This window comes from Ictidomys tridecemlineatus, chromosome 8 (assembly GCF_052094955.1).
Source record: "Ictidomys tridecemlineatus isolate mIctTri1 chromosome 8, mIctTri1.hap1, whole genome shotgun sequence".
NCBI lineage: Eukaryota > Metazoa > Chordata > Mammalia > Rodentia > Sciuridae > Ictidomys > Ictidomys tridecemlineatus.
This window is the reverse complement of record NC_135484.1, coordinates 92,312,264-92,331,508: the sequence shown is the minus strand read 5'-3', so window position 1 is coordinate 92,331,508 and position 19,245 is coordinate 92,312,264. Positions and strand designations below refer to the sequence as shown.

Below are 19,245 nucleotides of genomic sequence, written 5' to 3'. Positions count from 1 at the left end.
AGCTATATAAAACAAAGGAAGAATATATGCTCTTATGTTTCCCCTGGTGAGATGCAGGATCATTATGATAAAGTAGGCAACAAGCTTTAGCTAATATGAATTAAGACAGCATATGTTGAGGGGAAAAAAGGAACATATTTAGTCAAATTAATTCTATAAGTCAGTGTTATTAGGTGATTGGATAATGGAGCATTTGATAAAGCAAAATATATGATGTAGTGCTAAGTAAATAGGAAATATGTGTCTGGGTGATCCATTACTGAGTCCTGCACCCTCCCTCCCCCACAAATCCTCTCTGTGTTTCTGAATCTGGTGCCATTTTAGTTAAGTCCTATACTTTAATTTACACCTCCATTTTGCTGTGAAACATCAAAGTTGTTAAAATAAAATACTTTAACATTCTCTCACAGGCTAAGAATATTAACTGGAAGCAAAAAGGAGCAAGCCTTGTGAAGAAAAAAATCAATTTCCAACACATTTTACATCTAGATATCTGTGCAATTGCATTTTTTTTCCCCCAGAAAGTCATGTTCTTTAATCAGTTGTGTCTAGATTTTCTGAAATTTGAGTGCTTTATTTTTTTTTTCTTTTTAGTGCAGTTTGGGGATTGAATTCAAGACTTTTCCTGTGCTGGGCAAATGCCTTCACTGATCTGCAGCCCCAGCCCTTGAAATTCAAGCCCTTAAATCTACTTTCTACATTTCAGTCTAACTAAGATACAGTTCCTTTTGGGTCACCTAATGTGTTTTCAGTTTAATTTTAGATGGATCATGATAATACCTTCTTTATTAACAATGTATTAGATCAATACTAATTTGTTTTCTCATTTTAGAAATTTTATATTTGAAATAAAACTTTTTCTTTCTGAAATTAAACACACATACACATACTTTTATACCAGATGAAAAAGTGCAACAATTTAAAATTTCTATATTATTTTCTATAGTGTTGATTTTCTAAATAGTGCAGCACTATACATGGTTGTTGAACGTGAACTCTGCAGTCAGCCAAGATTATTTCTAATCCTATTTCTATTATGTACAAGCCTTGTGACCTTGAGAGTAATATAGCAACTCTAGGCTTGAGAATTCTCATTTGTAAATGGAGGTAATTTAGAAAGCCTACTTCAGCCAGGTTTCTCTGAGGTTAAGTGAAATGTATAAAGCACGCAGAGCGGTATGTGGTTAAGTCAGAATTCTTCACAGTTATTTGCAAATTTTACTCTCCTGAAGCAGAAGTTCATATACAGCAGCTTCCCACCCTCTTCATCTTCAAGGATACATGCATTCCAAGATACCTGAACGGATCTTGAAACCTCAGAAGGCTGACACCTCAGATGGTACTGCCCTCTATAGCTATTGTACTTTTCCCTATACATACTCACTTGTAAGTAATATCTATCACTGAGCTACATCCCAGCCCTTGAAATTCAGGTACTGCTAAATCTACTTTATGATGATATAACTTAACTTTAATTTATAATTAAATATAATTTTCATTTATAAACAAGCCATAATAAGAGATTAACAAAAATTAAAAGAATAGAACAATTAAAACAATATACTGTAATAAAAGTTATTTGAATGGGATCCCTCTGTTCCATCAAAATATTATTCTACTTTCACTTTTTCACTTAAAGAAAGCACTCTATGTCTTCTCTTTGGCATGTTCAAATCATCAACATCACAATTTGGTGTTACTATTAAGTAAAATAAGAGTTACATGAACATAAGCACTACGATATAAGCAGTAGCTGATTGGATAACCTGGATGATCACTAGGTGAGTACTGGGATAGGTGGAGTATAAAGAATGGATACACAGATAAAGAACGACTCATTCATTTTGGGCAGAATAGAGCATGAACAAAAGATTTCAATCTATGCATTGGTTATTTATAGAAATTTTCCTATGATATTTTCTGACCACATTTGGCCACATATACCTGAAAAAAGTGAAACCATGGGTAAGGAAGAAGCTAGTATATTTTAGATGTATATTATAGTCAATAAAATATGAATTTAAGAAATTATTTTGGGCTGGGGATGTGGCTCAAGCGGTAGCGTGCTCGCCTCACATGCGTGTTACCCGGGTTCGATCCTCAGCACCACATACAAAGATGTTGTGTCCACCGAAAGCTTAAAAAAAATAAATAAAAATTCTCTCTCTCTCTCTCTGTCTCTGTCTCCCTCTCTCTCTCTCTCTTTAAAAAAATGAAATTATTTTAATGGTGATCTATCTGTAAATTCCAATTAATTTGTATATTATAATCATTAAATAGTAAGAAAATTTCTATCTACAAATAGAATAAAATAAATAAATAAAGATGAATATGGAAGATTTAGGGATTTTATCTAAAGTTAAGTTTTCACCAGGCAGTTGACACACTTTGAATCTGGCATATAATATTGTTTATTGAAATCTGCACTTAAAATTTGTGGCATCTGGGCAAGATGGATCATTCTATAAAAAGTCATTCATGTTACCAGATTCCTGAATTATGGGCCTTTTTCAGATATTAACACGTGAGTCTAGATTCTAAGGAACACACTATTACAAATTTTATTTTTGGCCTTAGGTTAAAATCACAAACCTACTGTTGGTATTCTTTATGACTGAAAGAAGATAAGTTTTCTTCAAATGTAAGTAGTAAATGATTAAAATTAATACTATTTTTCATTTTTGAAAAAAAATTTCTAATTTTGAAAATGCACATCACATTCTACCATTCCGCTGTGTTAGATGGAAGCAGGTCCCCAGAAAAAGAGGCAAAAAATCAAAATTACAGACAATAAGCTATGATAACTCATAGGCTAAAAATAGTATTGATGTATGAATTTTGTTTTGCATATTAAATTCCTTGTGTATTATCAAATTAAAGTGTGTTTTAGAAATGCAATTCTAAACCAGTAATAATTATTAATAAAATATTGGCCATAGATTCTGATTATTATGTAGAATACTGGTGTTTAGCAAAACATTATTACCCAATAGTAGTTCTTAAAATGTTATAATTTAACAGGAAAAACAGTCAAAAGTGATTAATAATATAGAAAAATTTTTCCAGCAATGAATATAGGGCAGAATTCCAATTCTTTTTCTGAGGTCAGTTTTCTACATTCTGCTACTCAAAAAACCGAATACAATTAACCCTGTGTCAAGCTTTAGGCTTAACTCTAGATAATCCTGAGTTTCTGTTCTTCTTGAGGAAAGTGTAGGTTGTTTTCAGAAGAGTCAAAACTACTAAATGAGGAATTAAAGGATGAAGAATCACAGATATTAAGGTAGGAAGAAATGATCACTCTGAGGGTCACTCTGTGTCTAATACTTGTGAGGAGGTAAACTCACCTTCAGACATTAAAATATGAAAGCATGTTTAAAGGAAAATTAGATTTTATCTAGTGCAAAATTAAAGAAAATGTCTTCTAGGTATTTCAAATGGCTAATCATGGTGCTAAAAGAGTTTTACAACTCATATTTTTTTTCCCTTTACTTGTACTCATTGAATGTAACATAGGTGGTCTCAATTATAGGAAAAGACAAACTTTGTGATATTTTTCAGAACATGAAATGTTCACCCAAATGTCAAGCCACAGTGTAATGTGTCTTCAAAAATATTTTACAGTTAAAGAATAGAATATTTATATGATGTTTTAAAATGAACACAACAATAAACTTTGTATTTCTATGCTTTTTTGTTATATTTGTTTGCTTTCTTCTCTAAATATTAAAACATTCATCCACATGACGAAGGTCTCTTGGGAAGAGGAGATGGATAACATAAATAGGTACCTTTGAATTAGCTTCAGAGCATCATCCCCCATTTTAGCAATTAAAAGGGAATTATTCAATATAATCTTGGATAAATAATGAAATTCTCTGTGATGTAAATCATAATCTAGTATTAATCCTCATTCCCACCTCCCTAATTTAGAACTACTGATTAACTTCACATAGACAACAATGACACTTTCAGCTATCAGTGCAGGACCGAGTAGCACACAATGACCTAATACATTTGTACTGTGCCCAAGGCGTTTCCGACTTTACTTGCCCAATACTGATCTAATTAACTGAAAACCTCTTAGGAGCCTATTAGCTGTTGACAATAGGGATTTTTTAAAAATTCATAAATAGCTCCACTAACACTGAGACCATAATCTTAGGCACCAAAAAATAATGTGCTCTTTTTTAACACCAAAATATTTTAAAGATGGGGATCTGTTTATGAATTATAAAAACTTAGTGATTTAATTAACAATTAAGCAATGTAAATAGTATTGGAACTTGATTATGTCCAGGGCAACAAAGGAAGGATTCACCATTATTTTAGAAGTAACAACATAAATAACCTAACACCATATCTGAATTTTAACTCCTATTTTATGTGGAAATTGAAAATGTATATTGAAGGCATTCTTAATGTAAACAAAACTAAACAGAAGCTTAGGTTTGCTTCTGAAGTATTAAACTGGAAGTATTCTATGAGAATTCATTTAAAAATAAAACTATAGATGTTTCTTGCTTATGCTAGTATCCAGCTGTAGACTTCCAATATATTTCGATTCTCTTCTACTGGCGTAAGACGTTTGCAAAAGGAATAGAGAAGTGTAAGTGATTACCTTTTTCGCAGAAACGGCCTGTAAAATGTAGTGGACAGTCACACTGGAAGGAAATGACAGTGCTTGACAGGAAGAGGGGGTGGCAAGTGCCTCCATTGTGGCACTCATTTTCCTGGCAGACAGGTGGCGCAGCTGGAGAGAGGCTGAGGGAAGAACATCTGGAATCGGTCACTTGCATCATAACAGAAGGAACAACAGAGGTCATTGGAGACAGATCTTGAGATCTGTGATTTAGAGACAGACAAAAAGAAAAAAACATATAAGTAAAAGCTCTTGGAACCTACATAGAGATAATAGGAAATTTGGTTTAAAATAAGAGGGAATACACTCGTGCGCGTGCACACATGTTGATCCAAGGTTTACTGAAGGCAAATAAGATGGTCATTTTATGTGTTCAAAACATCTGAGTCACAGAGTGTAACCTTGAGTGATTTACGAAGGTCTTGTGGTGTACTGGTTCTGAGAAGCTAAATAATTGTCTCTAAAGTAGTAAGAAACTTGGTGTAGGCCTTTGTAAGCCTACAAGCACACTTTGTTATAGAAAAGATTAAAAACTTTTTGCCTAACACAGTCCCTCTTCTACTATTTCAAATCTTATGAGCCTAAGATCAAAAGTGAGGCCATTTTGCATTTTGATGTTAAAATAGTTTGAACTTGAGTTATTTCTAGGTTGATTGCATTTCTCAAGGGGACTTGTATTTATTTCTAGAAGTCATCCAATTGATACCTTAGAAATGCCCAGAAGGATTCCCTAATTTTTTCATAAATATTACTACCAGTTTTTTTTCTTCCTAAATAAATAACAAACCATGAAAATTTCCCTCTGAACTACATTGAAATTCCTTACCTTTACATTCAAAGTCCCTAGGCAATCTAATTCCTCTTTGCTCTTCCAGTTCACCATAGAATGATACCTAATAAAAGCTTTAAATTCTCTCAAACCAAATGTGAGTATATTCTCTAAGGACTCTATACTTCCCTCTTTGGGGAAACTGGTTCAAACCATTCTATGTGCATGATTGTTCCTTTCATCTTACTGAGATTTCGCCTAAGTGGCATGTGCACACCTGAATTATTTCCTCTAATCTTCTCAGTTGCCCTTAGCCAGTCAAGATAAAACTGATGATTCTCCCAACTGTAAAGTCCTATCACAAGTCATTTGCTAGACCACCGCTAGCAAGTGACTTTTTTGGTAGCGGTGGTGTAGAGCACATTTGCCATGTGCTCATGTAGTTATTTTATATCAGACTTTCCAATTAGGCTATATGGGATCATAGTAAATATTTTTTAAACATTTGAATTATTGTCTTTATCATGCTATATAACTCTCTGGGAAGCAGTGATTTTGGAATTTTAACTTAATAGAGAGAATTATCTTTTTAACATAAAAATCTTACTGCAATAAAAATACTCAACAACTTTTCTGAGTAAATATTTACTTTGTACATTGTCTTAAAGATAAAACCTTAGCAAAAGAGATTAATTTTAAGATGCACTGAGGCTGAGGTTGTGGCTCAGTGATAGAGTGTTTACCTGGCATGTGTGAGGCTCTGGGTTCAATTCTCAGCACCACATACAAATAAATAAATTAAATAAAGGTCCATCAATAACTAAAAACATATTTTTTTTTAAAAAAGATGCACTGACTGACATCAGAGATTTAAAATACATATTTTTTGTGTCTACCAAGTGTACTAATGTCAACTTATTAGCATAAAAGAGATGAAAATGAAATAGATAATAATCTATAAAAAGGTTTTGCTGATATAATATTAATGTAAAGATTAGTTCTTTATTTTTACAATCCTTTTATAGCCTGAAATTGTTCCTTCCAGAATTCATCCCAGATTTGTAACAATATGTTTATTTTTATGACTATTTGAGCCTGATTCTCTTCTTTTACCTCTAGATTGCAATCTCCATGGAGGATGGATGGATGGATCACCTCTACTCTTTCCTTCATTTTATCCCTAAACAACAGTGCTTGACTCCCTAGCAGGTTTTCTGGGAAATATTTTATACATGGATTTGAATCTTTTTCTTTTTTTTGTAAACACGCAATATACCACACTGCTAATTAGAAAGATAGCTAGTAAAAAATAATTTTATAATCCTAGGATTAATTTCATAACTCTGATATGACATTTTAGTTTTATAAATAATATAAACTCTTTACATTTAACTTTTTCTGGTTTTTTTCTCTTGCAGGCTTAGCACAATTTCTCCTATTTATACTCACTATATAGGTATGTCCCTCTAAGGTAACTTTCCTCAAGTGTAATGGCAATGCTAATATGAATTACCTGAGATTTATTGCTGAGTACTCCATGATCTAATTTAATTTCTAGTTTTAGTGTTTCTGAGTGATTTCACCATTTAGTCTAACACTTGCCATGGAATTCATGAACTGCAGTCAATCACCTCTTTCTGAGGAATAAATTAGACTGAATTAAATGTCACTACTTCCCTCTCATACTGTGGCTGCTCAGGGAGTCTGTGTCTCACCTGAAAGAATCAATATGTTGCACATTTTAGTTGTTAACTGATTACACAAAATAATTACTATCAATTGATCCATCAATTAAAATATTAGCATCATAAATCAAATTTTGAAAGCAGCACGAATCAGATACATTCTATGTTATAAAGATTAGATTGCATATCTGCTATATCATTATGGCTAGTTCTTGATTTTCAGCAGTTTTTATGAGTTATAAATTATTCCATGAATTTACCTACATTAGAATTTAAAATGAAAATAAAATTAATTTGATCTGTTATATATTTAAAAAGAAAGATTTATTCTGATGGCCACATTTTTACTTATTTTTACATGAAGGTAAATAGCTTAAAAATATCAAGTTAATATTGAGGTTTGGCCATAATAATATAATTAATATTAAAGTTATAAATCTTTTCTATTCTAGAAATTATGAAAGTATGAGACCTTTGAAAGAGATCAAGGTTTGAAACTTGCAAAATTATTTTTTAAAGACATAATATTATTAAAACTGGAGTTCTTTTTCTTTCTTATATAAGTTTTTGATTTATTGTGTGTCCAAAATAATCAGTATGAAAACTTTGATTGCTTCTGGGTAACTTTGTACAAGGATGTAGAAATGTACCACCCATTGTTATAATAAGATGTAACCTCTCAAGAACTTTTTCTTAATGATTTCATTTCTGAATATCATGCTTATTTCATTCAAAACCAAGGCTGATCATTAGGGAAAAACATGTAGATAGGATAGATTTCCAATCATGTTGTAGAGATCTAATTGGAACCAGAAAGAAGGACGCATACTCATTGTCTTAATCCCAGCTCTATCCTTCCAGGGGATTCTACAGAATCGCTGAGTTGCCAAGATGTAGGAAACCACGGGGCTAAAAAGTTGCTTTGCTTCAGCCTGAGGGATTCTGCTCATTGGCAACTGACTTTGTCACTTTTAGGTAGATACTTGTCTGCCTTCAAATTCTGAAAAAGAATAGCAGGCTCATTCAGATGTGTGAATTCTGGGAACTCTGCTTCACAACAGAGATAGAGGAGAATTTTTGGAATGACGATGTGGTATTAAATAGAAATGAAGAAACTCAAGTAGAAAATTCTTGAGCTTAGGGCTTTGAATAGGTAAGAATAGGAGAAGTCCGAAAGATTGTGTTAGATTTTAGAAAGTGGTAAAATAAATAAAATAAAAAACTTTTGCCTCATGTAAAGTAGCATATATAGAGAAATTTTTTTACACACCCCCTACCCCAATTTAGAGGATTAGCATTCACTCCTCACCACATACCCTCAGCCCAGCTCTAGGAACCTTAAATTGACTTTCTATCCTATAGATTTGCCTATATTTAACATTTCATATCAATGTAATCATCTAATATGTAATCTTCATGCTGGCTTTTTACTTTGACTAGTGTTTTCATAATGATGTATATATTAGAACTTTATCTACTTTTTAGTGATTGTAAGCAACATTTTTATGTACATTAATATTCAAATTTTTGCCTGGATGTATGTTTTTCATTTGGGATATATTTAGAAATATAATTGTTGGATCATATTATGTTTAAAATTTTCAGCCACAGCAAAGTTATTTTCCAAAAAGGCTTCACCATTTTATATTTTTACCAGCAAAATATGACTGCAGGCTTCTCCACATCCTTTCCACATCCTTGATGGATTATTATTACTATGATAAAATTATAGGAACAGAAGAGCACCTTTGATCAAAATTTCTGACTTTCTTCTACCTTTTAGCCATGACATCATAGATTCTCAGAAGTGGTATGTGCATTTATACTTTTATGGAATTTACCAAACTTCCCTCAAAATAGTTGCTACAATTCATGTAGTGAGACATTTTACCATATTTATGATAATCCAAATGAACAATTGTAGTATTAAGTTTTTAAATTTTCAACAGTTACCAAAAACTAATTACTTGTTCTTGTTTCAAATCATGTTTATTCATTTATACATGTGGTAGGAAGAATAATGCTCCTCCAAATTAAAGTTGATTTTCTGAATTGGCCTAACTAGGGTCTGTTACATTTTCCTGGAGTGATGGGAATGGAGCTGCTATGCAGAACTCCCTTTAAGAGTGGTACCCACCAAAGTAAGTGGCTGCTTATCCTTCTTCCTAAGTCATTTATTTCTCTACTTACATGTGATCAGTTTTCATACCTATAAACATACACACTTAACTTGTGTTTAACACACCTATATGTATATCTACATCTAACCCTATAACTTTTTTTTTTAATCTCCTACACTATTTCTGTTGCATTTCTCAGTGGTCAGGCCCTTAATTTTCACACATGATATCTCATAACACCCAATATTGTCCTAGTGATGGTTGCTATCATTAATAAATCCAGAAAAAAATTTCAATTTCTGCTTTAACTTTCAAAATTCTAAAAACATCAGAATAGCCTAAAGATAGTTAGACATATTGAAAATAGCTTCGAAAGTTTAAATTACCATTCTCAGCGCTAACATTTTATATTGTTTTAGTTTGATCAAATAACTTTGAAAATCATTAATCATTGTGAATTTTATCTGGGAGCAAAACAACAGATTCGATATTTAAAATTATAGTCAACTGACATTTTTATATTAAAAGAAGAAATATGTAAAATTACTGGTATACATGTAAAATTCTCATTTGTCAACCAAAAGAATAATTAAATGTCAAAACAACGAATTATATATGGGAAAATCGACCTAAACAAACATAATTCCAGGTATCACTCCTCTTATTTTGATTCATATTTTTTGAGTGCGAGGTATTGAACCCAGTGTCTTACTCATGCTAAAGACACACACTCTTCACTGAGATGCACCCCAGTCCTTCTCTTTTTGAGAACATAGTGTTATATGATAGAATAAGAATTATAACCTAATAACTAATTCAGGAATATTTAACATGTTACTAAATTCACTCAGACAAGAGAGTGTGAATTTAATAGATCTTCTTTTCACATTTTCCTAATTTTTCTCACTAGAATGCATTTCTTATTCTCACAGTCTTCTATTCTTTAGCTATTACATATTTATATATAATAGACCACAGCATTAGACCACAAGCATTCTCACATAGTCGATGTTCAACACATCCCTGCTAGGCATCCCAGGTCCCAGTGCGTCTTAGGCCACTGGGACTAAGAATTTAAGGGTTTATGGTGGAAAAGTAGTATTTTTTGATAGATTCGTATCTCCCCTCCTTGTACCACCTCTCTTAGTTCTTGATCAGAGAGAACTTTCAACCTCTCTGAATTTTGATGCCAGAGGCCAAACCTAGCTGCAAATGAGATTAATATTTCATGCTTGTACATCAAATCAGGAAGTAGAAGAAACTCTGGAGTTTTTCCCCTCTTATTTCCTTATCTTAAATTCTATACCTATCCCCCTCTTCTCATGAACTAGTAAAACAGCCTCAACCTTTCATCATTTTTATGTTCAAATTTCCCTTTTCTCATCTCCAACATCAGTTCCCAACTCTTCTAATCTATTCTTCTCATTACATATCATACTTTCTTCTTCTATTATTTCCATGTCCAAAGTCATTCCAAAGCAAAGCTTACACTACTTTCTGATTTAGTTCCATCTTACTTTTCACTTTTATTGACCTCCAGTGCCTCAAAAAAATATATGTATATATAAAATATGTTCTAACCACATTTTAGTGTAATATTTTTAAAATTTCATGCTTTGTAACTTTCATATACTAGCATTCCCGGGAAGCACTTTAACCTTGAAATCACTCCCCTGCCTTTTTTTTTTTTTAAAGACACAATTCTATAGTCACTATCTCTACATTTATTTTAGATTTTCCCTAGACATAATTAATGTGTCAACATTATACATATGCCAAATTAATGAAATAATACAAAAAATCCCTCTAATGTTATAGAAGTATCTAGAGCTAGTATCCTTATTGGTATTTTCTTCCAAATTAAATATCTCCAGAACTCAGTTTTCCATTTGTACAAATAATATCTAGATGTAAAAGCATGTAATTTAGTTTTTATTCTTTACCAATTTTTAATATCAAATTGTGTCAGTTAAAAGTAATGCTGGGTGCAATGGTGCATGATTGTAATCTCAGAAGGAGGCTGAGGCAGGAGGATCTTGAGTTCAAAGCCAGCCTCAGTAAAAGTGAGGTGTAAGCAACTCAGTGATACCCTGTCTCTAAATAAAATACAAAATAGCACTGGGGAGGTGGCTCAGGGGTTGTGTGCCCCTGAGTTCAATCCCTGGTACTAAAAAAAAAATGAGTAATGTGTAATGCAATCTTCTAAATCTTAGGGCTTCGACAACACAGACATTTATTTTCTGTCCATGTCAAATTCAGTCAGTATAAGTCATAGGTTGGGTGGAGTTCTGCTCCCTTGTCATTTGGTGGCATTCAAGGATCAGGAGATATAGGAATTGTTGCCCCCAGCATATGGTTTCTGAGGTATCCTTCAGTGTCACACCCAAATACCTAAATACTAGGCATGATGAAAAAGTTAGGGGAAGAAAGGATTGTGAGAAAACTTATTCCCTCTCATTTCATTGATGAGAACTTAGACATGTGGTCAAGTCCACCACCTACTGGGAACTTGGAAATGTCTTGTAGCTATGTCTCAAGAAGGTGAAAAAATAAGTTGGCCTGTACAGCCAACTCTTGCCATGGAAATCACACTAAAAATATTGCTACTAAATAAAACTAAAACAAACAAAAAACCCTGCTTGCATGTTTTTGGCTTCACTTTCAGTTACAAAATATCTTGGGGATCTATTATTGTCATATATAAGTAAAACTTAGAAATTTTAATGAAAGACGTTCTTAGTGTAGATGAATCACAATGTCTTGAATCATTTCTCTATTGATAAACATTTAGTTTGTTTCAACTTTTAAAATCATAAATATTACAGTGAATATCATTGCATAGATGCTTTAGGGATATATTAAATTTGTGCAATAAAGAGAGGTGAAATTCTTTATGTTACATAAATGTCTAATTTGTATTTTGATAGATATTCCATGAAAGTCTATATAACATGAAACTCTCCAAATAGTTTTTGAGAATGAATTTCCCCAGTTTTTACCAAAACTAAATGCTACCTTGGTTTAAATAGTTACATATCTGATGAGTGAGAATTACAAGAATGGATAACCTCACTGTTGCTTCAACTTCTACTTTAATTTTTGATGTATTACCTGTCATTCATTTTGTCAGTTTAGCTATTTTGGATTGCAGGAATATGTTCTTTCCTCACATCTTCAAGTCGGTTGTCTGGGGCTTTTACTTCTCAATTTAGAGAAGACAATTATATATCATGGACACTGATACATTATTATATCATTTCAGTGGATATTTCTTGCTCTTTCTGTGCAGTTTGTAATGTCTTTGATGTTTTCTTCTTCCATTGTTCCTGTTGAAAATTTATTTGTTGACTCCAATTATTCTTCCTTTCTAGGAAACTTATCTTTGTTATCTGGACACTTTTGACAAGTTCCCTTTGTCTTTCTCTTTTTCTTTTCTTTCTTTTTTCTTTCTTTCTTTTTTTTTTTTGCCTTAATGGATTTTCACTATGCTGTGTTGAGATGTAAAATTATTTTTATTCATCTAAGTTAGATTTATTTCGAAGGGCTTTTTAAATTGGAGTATTTATGTTTTTCATCTATTTTGGGAAAATGTTAAATCTCTGAGATTCACCCTATATTTTTCTGTGTGGTACTTATTACATGAAATTAAATTTTCTCATTTTATTCTTTTTATGAGTTTCTTTGCAATCCTACTGGTTTCTTTCTCTCCTCTGTGTTCAGAGAACTTTCAGATATACTAGCTTGTTCATTAACTCTCTCTGCCGCTTTGTCTAGTTGTTTAACTTGTCTCTTTAAAAATATAACTTACATGTTTTTATTTTTTGAACATTTATTTGTTCATCCTTTAAAGTTCTACTCAGTTTTTGTGTATATTTTCTCTTACATATATTTCATTTTCTCTTGTTATTTTTTTAAATAATCAAGCAAAAAATAATTATTCTCTCTTTGATAAAAGAAGTATCTGGTCCTTGCATATCTAAGTCACTTCTTTCTCCTTTCTGCTCACTCTTCTCTTACTTTTTTTTTTAATTTCCTGAATGTTTTGTCAATTTTCTCTGTGGACTCAAATTCTTTAAAATTTTATTTGTGGAAAAAAATTCAAGGACTAGTGTATGACATTTCTTGTATTTTTGTTTCTTGGTACACCTCATGAGAAAAATTTCAACCTGGAAATATAATAAAATATTTTCTCTTTCAGTTTCTTTTTTTCATAAACTGAGAATTTATCCCAAGAGAACTTTATCACTGAGCTACATCCCCAGCCCATTCTTAATTTTTTAAAATTTGGTTTTTTTAGATACACATAGCAAGAGAAAGTATTTTGATGTATTTTACATACTTGGAGTTCCCCGGTCATGTATTCATATAAAAACATAGAAAATTATGTCCTATTCATTCTACTATCTTTCCTATTTCCATACTCTCTCCCTTTCCTTCCTTCTGCTTTGTCTAATTCAGTAAACTTCTGTTCTCCTCTGCCTCCCTTATTGTGTGTATACACATAATAGAGAGGATATTTGTCCTTTGATTTTTTGGGATTGATTTATTTCACTTAGCATGGTAGTCTCTAGTTTCTTGGCAAATGCCATATGCCATAATTCCATTCTTCTTGGCTGAGTAATATTCCATTGTATATGTATATATATATACACACACACACACACATACATACCACATTTTCTTTATCCATTAATCTGTTGAAAGGCACCTAAGTTGGTTCCATAGCTTAGCTATTGTGAATTGAGCTGCTATGAACATTAATGGGGCTGTGTTACTGTAGCGGGCTGATTTTTAAGTCCTCTGGGTATATGCCAAGGAGTGAGGCAGGGTCTTGCTCAGTTGCTGAGGGTTGTGAACATGGGATTCTCCTGTCTCCTAAGTCACTGAGATTACAGATGTACACCCTATGCCTTGCTTTCTTTAAGATTTTTAAAGATATAATCAATATAGATTTGGGCCAGTTTGTTCTTATAAACAATTGGGATGTTTTTCCCCCCTCGTACTTAAGGGTGAAGTACAGTCCTGAAACTGATCTTTTCTTTCCTATTTTTTCTTCTCTCTTTTCCCTTTCCTTTTCTATCTTCCTTCCTTCTTTCTTTCTTTTTTTTTTTTGGCTGTAAAGATTTTGTTTATATTTTTTTACATCATGCAAGTTATTTAAAACTTTTTTTCCAATAAAAAATAATTGATATAATTGGATTTGTTTTCTTTCTTTGGTTTTATTTTAATTTTAACTGACAATAATTGTATAAATCTATCAATAATAGTATAAATAATTACGGTATTTCACCATCTGCTTACATTGTGGAATAATCAAATCAGGCTAATTATCATACCACTTCAAAAATGTATGTATCATTTCTTTTAGTGAGAAAATAACACAATCAACAAATAGGTCAAGGACCTGAACAGACACTTCTCATAAGAGGATATACAATCAATCAACAAATACATGAAAAAATGCTCACCATCTCTAGCAATCAGAGAAATGCAAATTAAAACTACTCTAAGATACCATCTCACTCTAATAAGAATGGCAGCTATTATGAAGTCAAACAACAATAAGTGCTGGCAAGGATGTGGGGAAAAAGGTACACTCATACATTGCTGGTGGGACTGCAAATTGGTGCAGCCAATTTGGAAAGCAGTATGGAGATCCCTTGGAAAGCTGGGAATGGAACCACCATTTAACCCAGCTATTCCCCTTTTTGGACTATATCCAAAAGACCTAAAAAGAGCATACCACAAGGACACAGCCACATCAATGTTCATAGCAACACAATTCACAATAGGTAGACTGTGGAGCCAACCTAGATGCCCTTCAATAGATGAATGGATAAAAAAAAATGTGGCATTTATACACAATGGAATATTACTCAGCACTAAAAAATAACAAGATCATGGCATTTGCAGGGAAATGGATGGCATTAAAGCAGATTATGCTAAGTGAAGTTAGCCAATCCCTAAAAAACAAATGCGGAATCTCTTCTCTGATATAAATGGGGTGACTCAAAAATGGATAGGGAGGAAGAACATGAGAAGAAGATTACCACTAAATAGGGAATAGAGGTGGGAGGAAAAAGGAGGGAGAAGGGGAATTGCATGGAAGATGGAAGGAGACCCTCATTGTTATACAGAATATGTGTATGATGTTGTGAGGAGAAAAAAAAAAGAAGTGGGTCACATTAGATTGGGTAGAGAGAAGTGATGGGAGGGGAGGGGAGGAGAAAGGGGGATAGGAAGGGCAGCAGAATAAAATAGACATTATTATTGCTGTATGTATATAGGTGACTGTATGACCAATGTGATTCCGCAACCTGTACAATCAGAAGAATGAGAAATTATACCCCAATTGATTCAAATGTATGAATTGTCAAGATCATTGTACTGTCATGTATGACTAATAAAAGATAGCTTTTTCTCTATAAGTCTATATTTTATATATGTCTTGTAACTGAATATTTTTCTGGTTGCCACACTACCTGAAATGAAAGTCATATATTTTAAAATCCTATAGAAATTTCTCAAAATGCATATCTGCTTAGGGAAATGTTTACTATTTTAAATACTGATATATGTGAATATATAGTATGTGAATGTTCTATGTTTTGATATTTTCTGTAGAGTCTGTATTAGAGAAGACTTTAGATATATGCATACTTTGCAATTCCTAATAATATTTTTTTTGTATTTATACTATACAGTGCTTAATTGTTTTTCTGATCTTCCTTTTTAGGATTTAAAACTTAATAATTAACTTTACTTATTTTAGTAGTCAGTACTTAATATAGTTCTGACACTGATCATTGCTATGAATTTTTTTTAACTTAATATATATTTTAATTTATGTTATTTTCTGAGATAAAACACAAAAAAGGCAAACCATTTTGAAATATAGAAAACATTGGGATATTATGGGAACTGAACTTTATTAACATAGGTCTTAAGGAAATTTAGAAATTCATATTCTCATGCTGATAGTATACATATTTTGATGGAATATAGCAAATTGAAATTAAACTGATAAATTCATAAAAGCAATGTTTTTGGCTAAGAGCACATTTTTACTTAATGACTTTATTTAGATTTAGAAGTCATTGGAGTTTAAATGCCTTAACACTATGGATAGTTCAAAACACAGAAATAATGCAGCATTTTTAATTAGTGTTCCATGTGAAATAGAAGCATTCATTATATTAATTGAATTAAATTTGTAATTTTCATTATGGATAAATAATACTCTGGAATACTTCCAAATTAACATGAAACTTGAAAGAAAGGAGAATATTTTAAAATATCAGCCAAAATTTAAAATGTGTGATTACTCACTACCTGGAAAATACATCCAAATTCGTGAAAGACAGATTAATAATCAAAGTGACATGATTAAAATCACATACTTAACACCAACCATAAGAACATGTGTGCTGGCAGAGAAAAATGCAAATTTGTCTTTTGAATCTGAGAAGGAAAGAGCAATTTTTTCATATTCATAGGAACTCTAAAGAGTATAATTTATTTCAGGGAAAAGGACTCTTTAAGGAAGCTGGATTTGGACATTACTAGCCTGTATTTGAAAAACATTAGTGGCCAAGAGAGAAAGCAATGAAATAAATTTCAAATTCATTGCACATCACTCATTCACTTATTCAACCAAACATGACTTATGAGATTGCTGTATGCATCAGAAACTCACTAATCAAAATTCTAAGGTGATTAGTAGAAATGAGAGCCTCCTTTATAGGAGCTTTCTTTTCTTTCTTGTGGGGTTGAGAAAGTAGGCAATTGCAATTGCTTAAAGAATTGAGTGTGGACTGTATACCTAGCGCTGCTTCAAATTCTTCATATGTACTAAACTAAGTTCTCACAGGAATACAAAATAACCTAAATTTAGAGGTAAGATACTTATCACATTTGCTTATGACCATAAGGCAAATGTGTAATAGAAAGGGATTTGAGCCCATGTATTTCAATGTGAAGTGAAACTCCAAAATTTTATGCATCTGGCAGGGAACAAAGGGTACTGTGACAGGGTTGAAGGTGAGAAGATAGCATTTGTAAAGAAGAAGAAAAAAGCTATTCAAAGAGACTCCTTAAGAGGTTTGTAGCTAAGTCCTAAGGAACAGAAGAAGTTGGTAAGAGGAAAGACAGGCAAAGAAGAATAGTTAGGAACACTGCCCCCCCCCATCAGAAGAGGTTTCAAGTCCTGCAGGAAAGGGAGAGCATACATGGAGAAATAAGTGGTTTGTCATGGAGGAAGCACAGATGCATGTGTGCCTGTGCATGAGAGAGAGAGAGAAAGAGAGATCGTACCTAAGAGAGAGACTTGGAAGACAGGCAGAGCCTGTACTTTGACAAAGCTTGTTGGCCATGTTTTAAAGCAAAGGCAAGTTACTATTGGTTTTTAAATAGGAAATCAATAATTCATGTATGTTTTTAAATTGCCTCTCTGGTTTTAGTGGTTTGGAAAGCAGAAATAGCTGGAGACAGTTGAAACAATCTAGGAGAAGAATAGGCTTGAAACTTGATCTAAGATTATTGGGCATGTAGAGAAGTTAAAAAGAATCCAGTGAAGTTTGTTTTGTTTATAAAAGGCAATTGCCATCAGTTTCATGTACAAGATGTCTATCATTCAGGGGCTGACAGGAAACAGATGGTTTATTCTGAAAGGATAATTAAAATGAGTTTAATAGGCAGACTAAGTCAGAAAAGCTTAAGAGGAACAACAACAATTGAGGAAATGCCCAGGACCAGAGTTTGTTACTATCAATGGACTCAAAGGGGTAACTTATGCAGTGCAGATAAAAATGTAGGTATAGGATAAGAGCTGTGGTCTCAAAGAGAGGGACTAAATCACCACTAACTTGTACCCAGCTGAATTAGGATGAGAATTAACACCCTGAACTTTTTCTCTTCCTGCCCTTTAATGTCCTCTTATCCTCTTGGTCAAATTAAAGTGGAGGTCAGAAGACAGGAATAGCTGGGGGGTTGCAATCCATAGAAGTTGGCTTCTTAGGGTATGAAAAAGGGAGAAAACCACAAGTGAATCTTCGGCTTTCAGTTTAGGTGACTGGTTGAACAATGCCACTTACTGATGAGGCAGATAGAAACTTCATGCCGGGAAGAATGCTCTCCATTTGGTTCTACCTGGATGATATCTTATTGAAATCCCTTAATAGTATCCATTTTTTTATTATTTATTTTTTGACCTTTTAACAATATTTCCTTGCCAAGTTGTGAGAGTGGAAACTCGAGCATGTAAACTTGTACCAGTATTTTGCGTGAGATGCCAGCCAAATATAACTTTTACAAATAAACAATGACCCATTTAATAATGTTCCTGCTCAGTTGGGTCATGAAATGACAACTCTCAATATCATCATTCACATGAGGGCAGCTAGCAGAATTGCAGGCAACTGTGGTCAGGGGAATTCATCATTTCTCTAAAGAGAAAACCATGCAGTTATTACTAGTGCCTCTTGCATGATTTAAAAGATTTACTTTAACATATTAATCTTAATAGGATATAGTCACAAATAGCTAAAGCAATGTTGGAAGTGTTTATTTCAAAATTCACAAAGTTGGGGAAAATGTTGGACACAGTAGTTTTATATTCACAGTATGAGAGCTTGCACTGGTTTTTGAGTACTGGAAGGAGTCTAATAGATCTGTGTTGAAATCTCTGCATGCAAAAAATTGTATTTAAACACCTGATATTATATTACTGCAGTAATGGACTTATCCTTGACTGATTAAAAAAAAAACTATTTATTGGGGCTGGAGTTGTAGCTCAGTGGTAAAGCACTTGCCTCGCATGTGTGAGACACTGGGTTCCATGCTCAGCACCACATAAAAATGAATAAAATAAAGATATTGTGTCCATCTACAACTAAAAAAAGTATTCATTGAAGACTTGTCTGTGAGAATCTGGGCAATAGGTTTTACTCAGCAGTCTACTGAGGACAATGAAGATAGTCCATGCACCATCAGTTCTGCAGTCAAATGTGATGCCTTGAAATAGTGTTTACA

General features: G+C 32.8%; 1 protein-coding gene across 3 annotated transcripts in view; it reads right to left on the bottom strand.

The window, feature by feature from the left end:
* Nucleotides 1-19,245, bottom strand: part of Eys (EGF-like photoreceptor maintenance factor) — a 1,135,848-nt gene that overhangs the window by 453,766 nt on the left and 662,837 nt on the right. For all 3 annotated transcript variants that reach the window (XM_078019814.1, XM_078019816.1, XM_078019815.1), the window contains exon 19: nucleotides 4,622-4,845. In XM_078019814.1, coding sequence (XP_077875940.1) covers nucleotides 4,622-4,845 — 224 coding nt within the window. The remainder of the gene's footprint in view (nucleotides 1-4,621; nucleotides 4,846-19,245) is intronic.